At 41.5% G+C, this 16094-nt stretch overlaps 1 protein-coding gene across 1 annotated transcript in view; it reads right to left on the reverse strand.

Annotated features, from left to right (window-relative positions):
• LOC121872633 (clustered mitochondria protein homolog) overlaps positions 1–16094 on the reverse strand; it is a 50473-nt gene that overhangs the window by 19833 nt on the left and 14546 nt on the right. The window contains exon 2 of the mRNA XM_042375550.1: positions 5542–5816. Within this exon, the coding sequence (XP_042231484.1) occupies positions 5542–5816 (275 nt within the window). The remainder of the gene's footprint in view (positions 1–5541; positions 5817–16094) is intronic.

The following is a 16094-nucleotide window of genomic DNA, read 5'->3' on the forward strand; positions in this document are numbered from 1 at the left end:
TGATCGACTTGTCAGATCCAAGATCTCACTTCACGTTGCCCGAAAACGGCGAAGGCAGCAAGCCTCCAGAAGAGGTTTAAATACTAAGCATCTGGAGGATCCAGTGGTAGCACATGCTTTCAGAGAGCATCTTGAACATGGGCTTATAAACACTCGACAGCAAACAATGTGAATCCCAGTGCAGAATGGGACACTCGTAATATATTTCTGTTATGACAAAAACCTGCAGAGAGACCCTCGGCCAGATCAAAAGAATACACCAGGACTGGTTTAATGAAAATGACCTGGCAATCAAAGTACTCATCGATGATAAGCAAGCTGCTTTTACTTACTGGAAGAACAACCCTCAGTCTCGGATCAAAACCGATACCTTCCGCAAGAAGAAAGCGGCAGCCCAGCGAGAATTTCACAATCTAAAGAGTGACGGACTTAAAAATAAAGCATGTGAAGCACAAACTTGCAGATCAGCACAAGATGAGCAAAACATTTTATGGGCCAGTCACTCATGGCACAGCCGCCCTCCGCTCATCTGATGGTAAACTCATAATTAAAGACGATGAAGGCCTCCTTCAGTGCTGGGAAGAGCACTACCATTCATTGCTCAACCGAAACACCGATGTGGATGTCCTGACTACCCAGCAGGTCCCTCGGCATCCAGAGCTGACCCACCTCAGCTATCCTCCATCCCTGGATGAGATAGCTACTGCCATCAAACAGAGGAAAATAAAAGCCTTAGGGCCTGATGAAATTCCAGCCGAGGTGTATAAAGCAGGAGGACCTCTGCTTAACCAGCCGTCTCCACTCTTTCCTGGAGAATATATGGGAAAAGGAGGAAATCCCCCCCCCCCACAGCTCTTAAATATGCCTCCATTGTCAATATTTATAAGAACAAGGTTAGACCGGTCAGACTGTGGCAACTACCGAGGGATCTCTCTGCTGTCTATAGCTGGCAAGATTATTGCCCGAGTCCTCCTCAACAGACTTCTTCCTGAGGCGGAAAACTTCCTCCCAGAATCTCAATGTGGTTTTAGACCATCACATGGCACCACTGACATGATCTTTGCTGCCCGCCAGATACAGGAAAAGTGCAGAGAACAGCATCGTGACCTGTACATGGCTTTCATCGACCTAACCAAGGTCTTCGACTCGGCCAAAAGGGAAGCCCTTTGGCTGCCCACCAAAATTCATCGCCAATGTGAGGCAACTCCACGATGGTATGAACGGCAGTGTCCTGCTCAACGGCACCCAGTCAAAGTTCTTCCCCATCCAAACAGGGGTTAAACAAGGGTGTGTACTGACACCAACTCTCTTTTCCATCTTTTTGGTTGCCTTCCTTACTCGTGCCAGTGCCAATTTAGCCAGCAGGGTGAACATCGAGTACCGGGTGAAGGGGGGTCTTTTCAACATAAGACGACTCCAGGCAAGAACAAAGGTGTCGGCAACCTCCATTACTGAACTTCAGTATGCAGACGACCTCACCCTTGTTGCTCACACTGAACAAAACCTACAGGAGATCCTGAACACCGACACAGAGGAGTATGCACACTTCAGCCATGAGGTGAATGTACTTAAGACTTAGATTCTCTTTCAACATGCCCCTGGTTCACACACACATCCACCATCCATCCAGCTAAATGGTAATACCCTCTCTAATGTTACCCACTTTCTAGTATCTCACCTCCCACCTGTCCACCACCGCAGACATCGATGAAGAGATTCAACATCAGGTCAGATGTGCATCTCAAGCCTTTGGCAGACTCCGAAATCGTGTCTTCAGCTGTAAGGAGCTCAAATTATCTACAGGGGCTGCACGTATATCAAGCAGTGGTCCTCCCCACCTTGCTATATGGCAGTGAGACGGGTCACACACACATAGGAGGCACCTCAAGGCACTTGAAAACTTTCACCAACGTAATCTACGTTCCATCCTACGAGTTTGCTGGGAAGACAAGAGAACAAATGCCAGTATTCTTGCTGACACCAACTGTATGAGTATCGAGGCTACCATTATCCATGAACAACTACGTTGACTGGCCATGTTACCCACATGGATGACAGTAGACTGCCAAAGCAGCTACTTTACAGTCACCTAACGAATAGTAAACGTAACACCAGACAGGCAATTGAAAAGGTATAAGGATAGTTTTAAGATAAACCTGAAAAAGTGCCAAATCGACCCCCTCATCTGGGACATGAATACTTCACATCGTAATGCTTGGAGGAGCACCACACGAGAAGGTGTCAATACTTTCAAGTTAGCCCGACTGCAAACCGAGGTAGATAAGCGCCAAAGCCGGAAAGACGCTGCCACCGCCCCTCCCGCAGCAGAAGAAGCCCTCCACATGTGCAACAAATGTGAACAACGCTGCGGGTCTCGTATCGGTCTCTTTGGTCACCTCAAAATTCCCCAACCTAGGTGACATCCCTAATAACTCGTATCATTGTATCATAGCTGGATGATTGTCATACTCGATTCCAAGTGACATTAAAGTAGTAGTAGTAGTGTGTGTGTACAACTGTGGTAATAACCTTTTTGCAAAATTCTGTTTGTAGAGTACAGATAAGCTTCCTCACTGTATCTCTCTTTCTCCCTCCCTCTCTTAGTTCTTCCATGGCCTTCTATTCTCTAACTCTAAATACTTTCACCTTCCTCTTTGTCTTGCTCCCCTCCTCCTATTTTCTTGAATCTGTTTCTTTCTCTCCATCCATCCATCCCTCCCTCCCTCTGTCTGTCTCTCCCTTTTTGTTGTTGGTCAATCTTTTTTTATATACACAGCATGGCATGGTATCATTAGTAACAAAATTTTGGCAACATTAAGTATCTGACCAGCGTAAATGCTAGTTTGCCAATGAATATTGTACAGTACAGTTAACCCTCACTTTACGCGGTCCCACATTCCGCGTTTCCACGTTTACGCGGTGCCCTGCCGGAACCCAGGATGCTCACATTCCGCGGTGCGTGTACCCCTTTATGCGGAGAGCGGCTGGCGAGCCGCGCCATTTTTGGATCCAAACCTCCCGCCATCCGCCATGTTGTGTAAGCGGCGCGAACATGGTGCGCACAAGGTCGCCCAGTCATCAAAACATTACCAGTTCTTCACCCGCCCCAAGTCAGTGATAGTGATAATTATGGTGAGGATATGGACTTATATGGACTTTGGGGAGTTTGACAAAGAGGCCCTGCAAGCCTCTGTGGTGGATAGTGATACAATTGATACAAGTGACACAGGTGAGGGCCAATAATCTGCCCTCTGCCTCGGAACCAACCGCCCATCCCCGTGTGCCCAGCCATTTTTTCTACTAATGTAAGTGTTAAAAAACCTAATATTATTGATATTTCTCTTAATTACGGTATTAATTGTGTGTGCATACCATCATAAAGTTAAGATAATATTTTTACTACAACATAGTTGTGTGTCGTCAAAAAGTGGAGTTTGGGGATCGGCCCGGACTCCATTTCAATTAATCCCATATGTTATGTTATTCACTTTACGCGTTTCTCACTTTACGCGGGACCCTCCGGGTTACATTAACCGCGTAAAGTGAGGGTTAACTGTATATATACTGATAATATAATATTTTTTAGCAAATCTTATAATTAACTACATTTTTTATTGATATGATGCAATGTGGCTAGACAATTGATCCTCCAATTCTTACCATTCAAGTGTGTTACATCATTGTCTTGGCAGGAGACAAATGATAATTCACGCGATTTGAATGAAAAGACACCTACGTAATACTTTCACTACTACACAGTTTTGTCCACATCTCTTAATTAGTCTGAATTTGCAAGGCATGAGCAGTGACAATAAGCAGCTGCATGTGGAACAGACAGATTGTGGCCAAACATGTTCCTGGTGGTTATGTTTGTGGATACAAGTTCATTTGATATTGACAATTAAAGTCACATTTTAAAAGGAATTCAATCCTTCTGTTTGTCTTATACAGTAAAGGACTTCCAAGATTACTACATCAAACAAGAAAGGTCTTCCCACTGACTTCTTTCCAATGACAAAAATATTTCTTTGGCATAAAAACAATAAATCCTTAATTTTATATACCGTACAGTGGTCCCTCGGTTAACGAGATTTCTGTTAACGAGTTACCTTCCATAAGTTTCTTACGAGCCGACCTCAACATGTTTTCGCTTGCATTTGGCGGTCCACCAGCTGTAGTATTAGTCTGCCAATACATTAACCGGTTCTAGGGCTTAAATTCCTTACCATTTTAGCAAATATCAAGAAGTTTATACTATTCACTAATTTTAAAAGTTTAATATTAAATTTTTTAGTCATTTTAACAATTATTGAACATAAATGAAGGTAATGAAACTTGTTTTATGCGCGCCATCCAGCCTCTCAACACACCATACAGGCGTCAGTCTTTGTGTCTTTTCAGTGGAGGTAACATCTTGCTTGAGACTCTCCAACTAAATGCTTTTTTCTGTGTTTCCAAGCAAATTATTGGCCATTATGAAATATATTTTACATATTGACAATATATAATGCAGTGCAGTGTTGATTTAAAGAAAATAATCTTGAATTATACCAAGAGAACTAAAATGTTATGGGTGAAATGGCGCCAATGGGGTGACTTCTCTTCCACCCCAATGCCTTCTCTTCTTCCTTCTCCTCCACCCCCATTCTAAATCCCATCATCATCATCATCATCATCATCCAGGAGCCTCCTACATACACACCTCAAAGTCAGTGTATTTTTCTACCTTTTTTGTTGAATTTAGGCAATTTTCAGTGAGCTGGAACCAATTACCCAAAAACCCATTGAAACAATGGTTTCGGTTAACGAGCAACCTTCTAGAACGGATTGTGCTCGTTAACTGAGGGACCACTGTATATTTTTTAGACTAAGCATCATACACATTCTCATTTAACATATTTTATAATTTGCCCATAAATGAAGAGCATTGAGAAAAAAACTGTACAGGAAATTCATAGTACAGATAATAGAGACAATAAATGGTAAAATTAAGGGTAGGAGGGCCAGATGAAGCCAGAGATTGGGATGGATGAAGTAAATCAAAAGTGGAGATCCAGCAGATAAAAAAATCTGGAAGGATTGATAATTACAGGTACTGTACAGTGAAGGGCCATGGTCACTAGCCATCTGCCATCAGGATAGCACCATATATTTTGATATCTAAAAATACAGAAATCCCAGGAAAAAACTTGAATGAAACAGACTTCACTATTTGCAACAAAGTAAATAAAGCAAAAATATATATAGACACTCGAGAGAGTGAATCTACAAATGCACTTGCCCCTATGATGGTCTCACAAAACATTTGCTTAGTCTGCCTCAATCTCCCTCCCCCCACCCCCCTTTTTTTGGTTACTATGCCTGACAGTAAATCATTCTTTCATTGTCACAATAAATGTGTGCATCATTCATTGGTAAAACTTTTGAAAATAGTGGTAACATGGCGATAACTTTGGCCCAATACCACACATGGGAACAATATCTATGGATTGCACCACATGTAGTTTATTGTTCACACATTACAATAGCAAACATAACTACCTGGATCTCGAAGGGGTCGCCGGTAGGGGGTCGAATCTTGACTGTGAAACCATATTCTTGTGATAGTGATCCATCCTTGTCTTCTTTAGTCTTGTCTTCTTTAGTCTTGTCTTCTTTAGTCTTGTCTTCTTTAGTTTTGTCATCTTTGCCTTTGTCTTCTTTATTTTTGCACTCATCTTTATGATCTGTATCAGTAGTTCCTTCTGTCTTTTCCTGAGTTTCTGTCTCCGCCTTCTCATGGCCTTCCCCAGTTTCACAATCACCTCCAGAATTTACTGAAAAGGACAAAATCAGTACAGGCTATTTTGTTTTCATTTAAATATTAACCATATCCCAAGAGAAGAAAAAACACATAAAACAGAGAAGTGACCAACTGCCCGACCGGCCAGTAAGCTGGCAAATGGCAATACCGGTAAGGATAAAGTTAGATGTAAAATGCATCCTCACCAAGATGTGAAGCACACTACCCAGTACCTGACTAAAGAAATGGGTGGTGGCGAGGATATTAATTATCATTATGGGTGGTAAAAAGTGTGAAATTGGTTGCAATGTGGAGGTTAAAGGTTCCCACTGTAACCAACCTAAGTTCTTCACTTCACATTGAAGCCACAGCAATTTAAGTGGTTTAAATAGAGATAATTAAATGTATTTCAACTTATAGAAAATATTGAGTGCTAGTAAAGACGCACCCAAACATTGTTACAATTTCACCCATGAATGGTAATCTGATCGTCCTGTATAATACCGTACAGTACTGTGTCAAAAGCTTAAAGCAACCTGCCCACCTTCTCCAAATATTGTACAGTACAGTAATCATAAGATAAGTACCTGTATTAGTAATACTTAGCTAATGGATAATATTTAGTGGTTCTGTACACAGTTGATTACATTAGCTATTGAAATACAAGCAGATCATTACCTAAAGTATGTTTACGATTTACAACCAAACTTGAAGAACAATAGGAAGATTTCTGAATCGCCATCCCTCAATTTTTCTTCGGATAAACACAAGATGAAATATATTTTCTTCAGCACGTGAAGTGGCACAGGAGCGGATCCAGGAATATAAAAAGGGGGGTGGGGGGGTCCAAGAAGTTGTGGGTGGGGGAACATGGCAGGCACAGCAAGCCCATCCACCTGATTGGGGGGCACTATAAGCCCTCCAAAAATATTTTCAAGAGTTGACCATTATCATGGGCATTTTGAGGGAATGTGCACTTGATATTAGGAGATATTCTGAGGTCAATAGTAATTACATTTTACCTTAATTTACTATAACTGAAAGTGGAAGACATTCAGAATAAAAGAACAGTTTCAACAAAGGTACAGCACAATACTACTCTTTTATTTAAGAGAAATTTGCAAATTATTACATAGAAATAAAATTGAAGTTAGTCATGAAGTACAGAACCATAATACTGTACATCCTTCGGAAATTTTTCTGAAAGAACTTTTGGCAAATGGCATCTATGCCAAAATCACAGCTCTGGTGAAGGTGCAGCAGCAGGAGGCCAATGAGTTGCTCTGACATGGTGGCTCGCAGGAATGTTTTGTTCTTCCAAGTACACTAAATAATCTTCTGCTTCACAGCTTCTAATTGGTACTGTGCATCCTATTCTAAGCAGGATGGCAATATTTGGAAACTGATCCCCATCCACCACCTTAAGTCATCTAAGCAGGCTGGTCGGCAACTGGTCAGCATTCTGCCTCTAAAACCAGAGTTACACACACTCAGATCTATGTTCTGTGACTAAAGATATCAGATACAAAAAGGACTGACACTTGGTAAATGTCCTGATATCGTTTTTGTAGTTTTGTTGCCAGAGATCAAAGAACTTCCAACATGCTTCTCATAGTTTGGAGAGCCACGGTGTTGGTAGAAGACCCCACGTTGAATAAAGAGTCCTTGAGCCTTTACCCTGGTATCACGATCCCAAGACCAATCTTCAATCTGATCAACATCAACACCCTCAGTTTCATTCCTTCTGTACTTCTCTGGGAATGATGGTGGGTCAATAATGCAATCCAGGGTAAGAGCCACATAAAAGTACAGTTCTTGAAAAGTATCAAGACGTGTATGTCTTTCCACACATCATGTCTTACAGTTCTTAAAGTTTGGATAATCGCCTTGAGTCTGTATTCTTCTCCAAAACTCAATCCAGCATTCTTTGTCATTTTGGTGAAAGGTCAAAGAACAAAAATATTTTGTTCAGAAAATAAACCATGTTATGGATGGAAGCAACCCTGTAAGAAGATGCAATGCTCAGATTTAACACATGACTAAATATGTGTATAATGCAGTTGGCACTAGGCTTTTGATTCTGCCATGAACTCTTGCCTTTCCTGATGACATGACACTTGCTCCACCATAGGACTGTCCACGAATTTTATGTATGTCCAGACCACTGCTTCAGTGAAGAAATTATAGCATTAGTTATACTCACACCATTTACACATTCTAGATGAACAAAATCAATTAAGATTTCCTTGTTTTCTGATTTTATTTGATCCACAAACCTTAAACAAACTTCCTACTTCTTGATTAGCAAATTTATCTGTAACTTCATCTGCGATGATAGAAAATACTGCATCATCATCCATGAGAGGTTTTTTAAGGACAGAAACAGTGTAATCAATAATGATTTTGATAATTTCATTTTGCACCATCTTTGAGGTACACTGGTAGTTTTTCCTGCTATTAGGAAGTGATCTTGCAGTATTTTATCACTCTCAGCTGGTAGATCTAGCACTGCCAAGAAGTTCCCTTTGTTTATAGATTTTGATGATGAATCATCCCTATGGCCTCGCAATGGAATATCTTGCCTTGACTAAGTCTCAATATGTGTAGGTTCTTCTCAAATAGCTCGTTTTTTTCTGAGATGATACCAAATATGTCACTGAATTTGTTGGGTCCTGATGAAGCTGACATAGTGTAGCTCCAGCCTATCTCGGAAGTCATCTTTCCCAGTGGCCTTGCTTAGGTTGGTGAACGACTTGGTTAACAAAGCTCCTGTTTTATTCATGCAGGAATCTTTTGGAGTGATAACACAATACTTGCAGAATTCATCAGGTGTAACATCACTGTATACAAGCCACTTTTATTTATCAAGCCAAGATGATTGAAATATCAAGGTCTTCACTGGAGCATTTTTTTCCTTTTACTAGTTTCACTTTAGTATTTATAACCAGTGTATGGCCTAAAATGTGTCTTCAGGTATTTAACTTTGTCATTAATAGACAGAGTTAAGTTTGACTTTACCACTTACAATATTTCCTACATCATTATCTTTGCATGAGTTCTGCAAAGTGCTCTGTGAATCATTGTCAAGAACTTGATAGTCTGACTTTTGCATGTTCCTTTCAGGGGTAGGACACAACACTGCAATAAGTTTACATGATGTAATTTCACCAGAGCAGAGTTCTGGTTGTACTGATTCCAATGTACGAAGATACCGGCTCCGTCCTCTTTGATCGAACTCTTGGAATAAACTGAGCTACTCTGCCACCTCACTGTGACTGACATTCACTTATTAATCTAGGACATCACCTAAACACACGTGCAGCCCCCATCCGATTACTTGACCTAGATGGTGGCCGTGTTAATCTTTGACATAAATGAAATCGATAAACTGTGAAGCAATCATTTTTGTAAAGTAAATCAATGTAACTCTTGGAACAACCTGCCAGAGTGTTGTGACAGCGCCAAGTGTGTGCTCTTTCAAGGCCAGACTTGACCAACACTGGAGCAGGTTCAGATACATTCAGGATCCAGTGCATGTCCAGTACTTACCAACACTGCGTAACAGAGACATGATCGATCGGTGAACAGAAATAGTCTCAGACGTTTCACTTTAATTAACACCTCTCCTGTGAGCTATTGCTGTATGGCAAACTATCGTGGGCCCGGAAGCTGTTAGGTACAGGCGTAACCCACCGCCCCTCAGATCACTTTGAGCTGATAATCCGAGGTCAACTGGTGTGGTGAACTACCGGATCAGGTCACTTATGGCACCAACTGTCGGGGTACACCTCGTGAAGGGTCAACTGTAGTGACCTAACATAAGCGTGTAGGTGATATGCAAACTTTATATTATTTTTTATAACTAGGGAGGATATTTACAAAGGTGGGCACGCGCGACTTTTTTTTTTTTTTTGCTCCGCAACTGTAACTCTGCTGACACAGTTGCACCGCAACCATTTTCAAAAAGTTTCGCCGCACGCACAACCGCAACTTTAAAAAATAAATAAATAAACATACTAAATTTAAAAAAAATTGCCTACAGTACTTACAAGTAAAACAAAATATAATTGATACAAAAAAGTTAATATTATCAATATTTAATTACAAAATTACAAAACAATGCCTCACTGCCACTGGCCTCAGTCTCAGTGGACTGGCTGTCAACAGTCTCAGTCACTTCAACTTCCGTGTCCATGTCCTGGTCGGCAGCGGCAGGATCACTGCTGCCGGCCACAGACTCCTCCTCGTCACAAAACGATCCATAATACTTGTAATAACAAGAAACAAAACAACAAGAAACTGACGCCTTAACTGCAGTGTTACTGACTGCCTGACTGGTTATGATATGAATCATTCCTCCCTCCCATTCCCTCGCTATAGTTGCCAGATTTCATCTTTCACATTAACACTAGTTTCTAGAGTTTATGTGAAAGATGAAATCTGGCAACTACAGCGAGGAAAGGGGAGTGTGGGAGTGATGGGGGGAGGAGGTCTCATCTGGTTTACAGTTCAGAAATATGCTGCCCGACCTGTATCATGTGAATGCTAAATCATTCCGTCAGAAACAGAAATTTTCGTAATGCGCGGTTCTAGGGATGCCCATTTGTTTATGCGGTCGTATTCCAATTTTCAATTACTGCCGAAAAATTTAGCGCGTTGCGCTTGAAAATGCTTGTAAAAGTTGTGCCGCAACCAGTTCCGTAACTCTCTGGAAAAATGTGCGGCGCAACTGCCCATCGTAACCAAAAATAGTTGCGGCACAAGTTGCACCGCAACTTTTTGTGGTACAACTGCCCACCTTTATTTATTTTTGTCAAGGAAAGTTAGTGGAAAAGTAATATAGCAATAATATACATATAGAAGATTTTATAGTATAAACTGCAATAAATATACATTTAGAAAAATATATAAAATTTTGTGATACAAAATTGAAGGAGTACAATAATGCATTAAAGAAAAAGGGTTGGAATTTTCTAATGAAAAGGGGGGGGGGGTTCCAGACCACCAGGACCCCCCCTTAGAGCACCCTCCCAAGCTCTTTAAGATGATGATAAAGGAGAATTCCATTTCACCACTTTGTAATTATTAAATACTCGTTACACCTTAATTTGATAATGTGTAGATACTAAGTATGTGACATTAAACACAAAGGTTAGAACTTGTCATCCAAACTGGATATAATCTATGGATTCATTCCACATTAACTCACTACCATCTGTGATCTATTAAGCTATAATGTACTGAGAATATAAAGACTTACTAACACTGATTTGCACAATGAGAGAAATACTGGACATTTGTAGAATAGAGAGATTGTGTACTCTGGCCAAAAAGACATGAGAAGATAGATAACAGGAGGGATTTTGTGTGCGAAACCGAGGGTAGGAGTACCAGGTGAAGGCAGAGACTCGGAAAGGGGAAATCTAAAGCAGAGTTCCTAGAGTTATAAAATTTGCAATCTGAGAGGATTAACAAAGATGCCTTACCAAGAATCCTGAGACAATACCACAGTTTTTTGGACTAACAACCCTTCAGACAAAGCACGATAGGGTAGATTTCACTAAAATATTCAAAATCATGAAAGGGATGGAAAATGTATACCAGAGCATTACGTAATTTGTGATGTGACGTACCACCAACACGGAAGGACATAACTACAAGCTCGTCAAGTTATCGTGCAGAACGAATAAAAGGAAATACTTTTTCATACAGAGGTTGGTAGACCTATGGCATGGTCTACCAGCCCAAGCTGTGGAATCAAGAACAGTAGTGGAATTCAAAACAGCCCTTGACAAAACTATCATGAACAATGAAGGGATCAGGATCCTACAAAGGCTTCCTGTCCTCGGCATGGCCACCTTTAGTGAGTGGCCATTAGGTAAATAAGGCAAATAATACAGATTGCTTCTATATTGTGTACCTAACCATCAAGGAGGCCAAATTTCATACATATTTTGTGTAATTTTAGAGCTTTTCAATTCTGTCCACAGAATAAACATTAAGCGCAAAATAAACGAGCCACTCAGTAGCAAAAATTAACTAAAGACAGCCAACGTCATTTGGAGTGATGGACTGTGGTTGCCAGTCCTCAGGTCTGACACTCGCACTTTGATTGTGATGTGACTTTCACCTTATAGCTTGGCAAAGACTTAACATTAACAACTGGCACTGATACTGCCTCTGGTTCTTCCTTGACAAGTTGCTCATACAAAGAATTAAATAACACAATCCAGGGAATTATCAACACAAGGTTGAGATTACGTACTTTCTGTAACACAGCTCAACAACCTCTGGCAGACTGAATTCGGATTAACATGTGCACATCAAACCAGTCTTCAGAGGCGGATCCAGGAATATCTAGGGGGAGGGGAAGTGGGGGGGGGGATCCAAGAAGTTGTGGGTGGGGGGAACATAGTGAGCGCAGCGAGCCCACTCAGCTGTTTTTTTTCGGGGGGCGGCTGCAAGGCTCCCCCACCCCCTGAATAATTTCTTTTTTTTAAATCTGACCAGTATCATGGGCATTTTGTGGCCATTTTAAAGTCATGTGCACTTGATATTAGGGGATATTCTGAAGTCAATAGTAAGTAATTTTTTACTATCCAAAAATGCCTGAGTACAATACTGCATTAAAGAAAAGGTAATGGAATTTTCTGGTGAAAAGGAGTAGTCCAGACCCCCAGGACCCCCATGGATCCGCCCTTGGTCTTGTGAAAACATCAAGACACTAGCTTCATAAAACCATCAGACATATCCCAAAAGTATGACAGTGGGGAACTCTTGTCAATTTGACCAAGGACAGCTGACAAAGCCATGAGAAGCTTGTTTCCAGTACTATCTTATTACAGGAACAGCAACACAGACGTGACTGATTGCCCAAGCAGCTAACGAGCCGATCAGTGGTGAAGAGGATAAAAGTAGTGTAGTGGAATTCTCCCCTACAAACGCTGTTTGTCGCTGCCTAGCCGACCCCACCAATTCCCCAGTGTATGCCTCGTGGTCTAGGTCAACCAGCGCCGCCATACACCACGGAGCGGGGGTCAACTGCTAAGCCACGCCTACCCCCACTATTTAAGACCTGACCTCGTGGTGATCTGTCTCTCTTTCTACCTCCACCAACCAGCCAGCAACACCTCCGCCTGCCTGGCGGCCTTCCCTCGCTCCTCCGCCTGCCTGGCGGTCCTCTCTCCCGCTGGCGAGCATGGCGACCCACAAGCTGTCCTTCTCTGAGCGTCCTCACCAACCAGCTCTCTCTACATCACGCTTGTAACCATGCTGCCTTCCCAGCACCAAGCTGCATTGTACATCCAATACAACATGTATATAGAGAGCACATTGTGAGTTTCCTTTCTCCATCCCATCCTGAGTGTGAACCAAACAATTTCATACCCCACAGTAGTAAAAGTACATAAGAATGGAGGTAACTGCAGCGGGCCTATGCACAAGGTTTCTGCAACTCAGATTATACTGAAAATTCTATTACGGTCTTCCAATGCAATCAAAATACATTTCACTAGTACAGCAATACAATATTTTACCTGAGACATGACCGATCGCCCGGGCGGCTAGCGAGCCGATCTTTTGGTGAAGAGGATAAAAGTAAAAGTTATGCATATGACTACTAGTTGTCATACCCAAAATAGTCCGATGAAGTTTACTTTAATTAAGCTGGAGAGAAGCAGCTGTCTCCAACTTAGGCCGGTGTGTGTGAGAGGGAAGGGCGTACACCATGTGTGTTTGTACGGAAACAAATATTACATGGCTATTTTTAGAGAGAGTGGGGGTAGTAGGGGCCGGCGCGGGTGGGGTGATGAGGTCGTGTGAAGGGTGCAGGCCTGGGTGGCCCCCGTAGTACCCTCACCCGTCACACATGTGTTCACCCCCACCCAGAACATCACTATTGTAACCATACACGTCCCCCCACACTCTTGCCCCCTCCAACATGCCAACACATATAACACACTTCCTTTCTTACTGGTAAAGGCCACGTGGAATTACATAATCAAAATTTCATTAAACAACGCCACGGATTCCGGAAATGCTTTCTTCTAAAACGTTTAAGCACTGAGGCAGTCTGAACTCTAAAGTCGTCATTCATGACGTCACTTATTACATACATCAACTCACTCGCCGGCAGTTACCGCATCTCTATTTACTTCCTCATTGACCTGCATATTCATACACCTGCACGAGTCGCCCGAGCTGTGCCACTATTGCAATAAATAGTGACATCAATTCACTGCTACTTACTTGCTGCTGGTCACGAGGCACTACGCCACAGGATGTAACCATGAAGTTCACAATTATCTCATAAACCAGGTACCATTTACAAACACAGATGCCCTATATTTATAGTGAGCAACGTGATTACTGGTCATGACCGAAGACCATTGATACACTGTACAATACACGGCGATGCCACCCTGAATCACTCTCACTGCCACAGTTACCAATACTACACTGAGAATACAGTCATATGCCACCATAAGTTCCACTACAGTCACTTGTCACCATGAATCACTCTACAGTCACTTGTTACCAAGGGTCATTAGTCACCATGAACGACTTCTCTATAGTCACAAGCTACCATGGGCCACTAATTACATTCCACTTAGACGATCGTGATTTATGCTATTTAACGAAACTTGACCAAACCCAATCAAGTAACTAAAAAGGATAAAAACTGCATAAAACACACAATCATCTAAGTAGCAGGGACGGAACCAGAGGGGGGGGGGGGGATCCTGGGGGACCTGACACCCTTTTCATCGGAAAATTCTTAAAACTTTTCTTTAACGCAGTATTGTACTCATGCGTTTTTGTATAGCAAAAAGGAATTACTATTCACGTCACAATATCTCCTAATATCAAGTGCACATGGCTTCAAAATGCCCATGATATTGGCCAGATTAAAAAAAAAAAAAACTTTCTGTACAGTATATATCAGGTGCCATTAAGAGAGTTCAGGTTCTCAATTGGCTCAGACATGTCAATATTGTTATTATTATCGACTCTGTATCTGTATTTTTCTAGCTAAATAAAGTGTTTCAATATCAAAACCCTCCCAGCTGGGTGGGCTCGCTGTGCTCGCCATGTTTCCCCACCCACAACTTCTTGGACCCCTCCCCCCCGACTTTGCCCACCCTTTTGATATTCCTGGATCCGCCCGAGTGGGATGACAACTAGGTTCACTACAGTAACCATTCAGGCAAATACCAATATGCGTCACCATGCAGCTGAAAGTCAATAAAACTATGCAGTTGAAAGTCATCAAGTGGGGTTAAAAATCAATGACGATGTAATTATATATCAATTAGAGAAGACTCAAATTCAGTTAAATAATAAACAAGACAATGCAGTTAAATATAAAAAACTCACAATGCAGTTAAATATCAAATAACTCACTTTGAAGTTAAATGGTAATGAGCCACTATGCAGTTTAATATTAATATGAATTGTACACAGCTGAAGCCCAGCAACTCAATAAGCAGCTGACTGTCCCTAAGAATCAATATGTGGTTGTATTCCATTACCGTAATTCGTCCACGTAGTAGATCATAACTGGCTACGCAGTAGACTGCTAATGAGTTACTATGCAGCTGAATACCACAACAATAAATATTAAGTATTTTGTACTAATGTTTACTACAAATTGATCGAGTAACAACACGGACACACCTCACAGGGCTAGGTACGTAGTACCTAAACCATTTACTGGCACCTGTAACCCGCCAGGTACGAACACACCCGTTCTCTAATACCTGCAAGTGTACACACACACACACACAGGCAACGACAGTTCTCACTGGCTGATCAACTTAAGTGTATTATAAACACGTTATGGCCAATTAAGGAAAACAAATATATAAATGATTACAAATCAATTCTATAACTTCAACAAAAATATATACAGTATGGAACAAAACTGAATATTTTTTTTAAACGCAACACCCTGTCACTTTTTTTTCATCATACCACATTTATGAAACAGCCGAGGTCAGTATTAGTGTCAGTCCACGTGACACTGGCTCTGACCGTGGGTTCTCTAACGGTCCACACAAACACACACACTACATGGAACTCAATGAAACAGTAAACACTATGACAAAAGCACTTTCTTCAAATGTCTGAATGTTGGCATCCTTAAGCACTGATCTTTTGGCCCCAGTCAACTTACACACGACAGTTCAAATTCACAAAACGTTCGTACGATGAATATTCCTCATACGTGAAAATGCAAAGATGAACAGTATCAAACTAGTTGACCAACGCCAAAACAATACTGCAGTAAATGTAAAATAAACTGCTATTGTCA

This window comes from Homarus americanus, unplaced genomic scaffold (assembly GCF_018991925.1).
Source record: "Homarus americanus isolate GMGI-L3 unplaced genomic scaffold, GMGI_Hamer_2.0 scaffold39155, whole genome shotgun sequence".
Taxonomy (NCBI): domain Eukaryota; kingdom Metazoa; phylum Arthropoda; class Malacostraca; order Decapoda; family Nephropidae; genus Homarus; species Homarus americanus.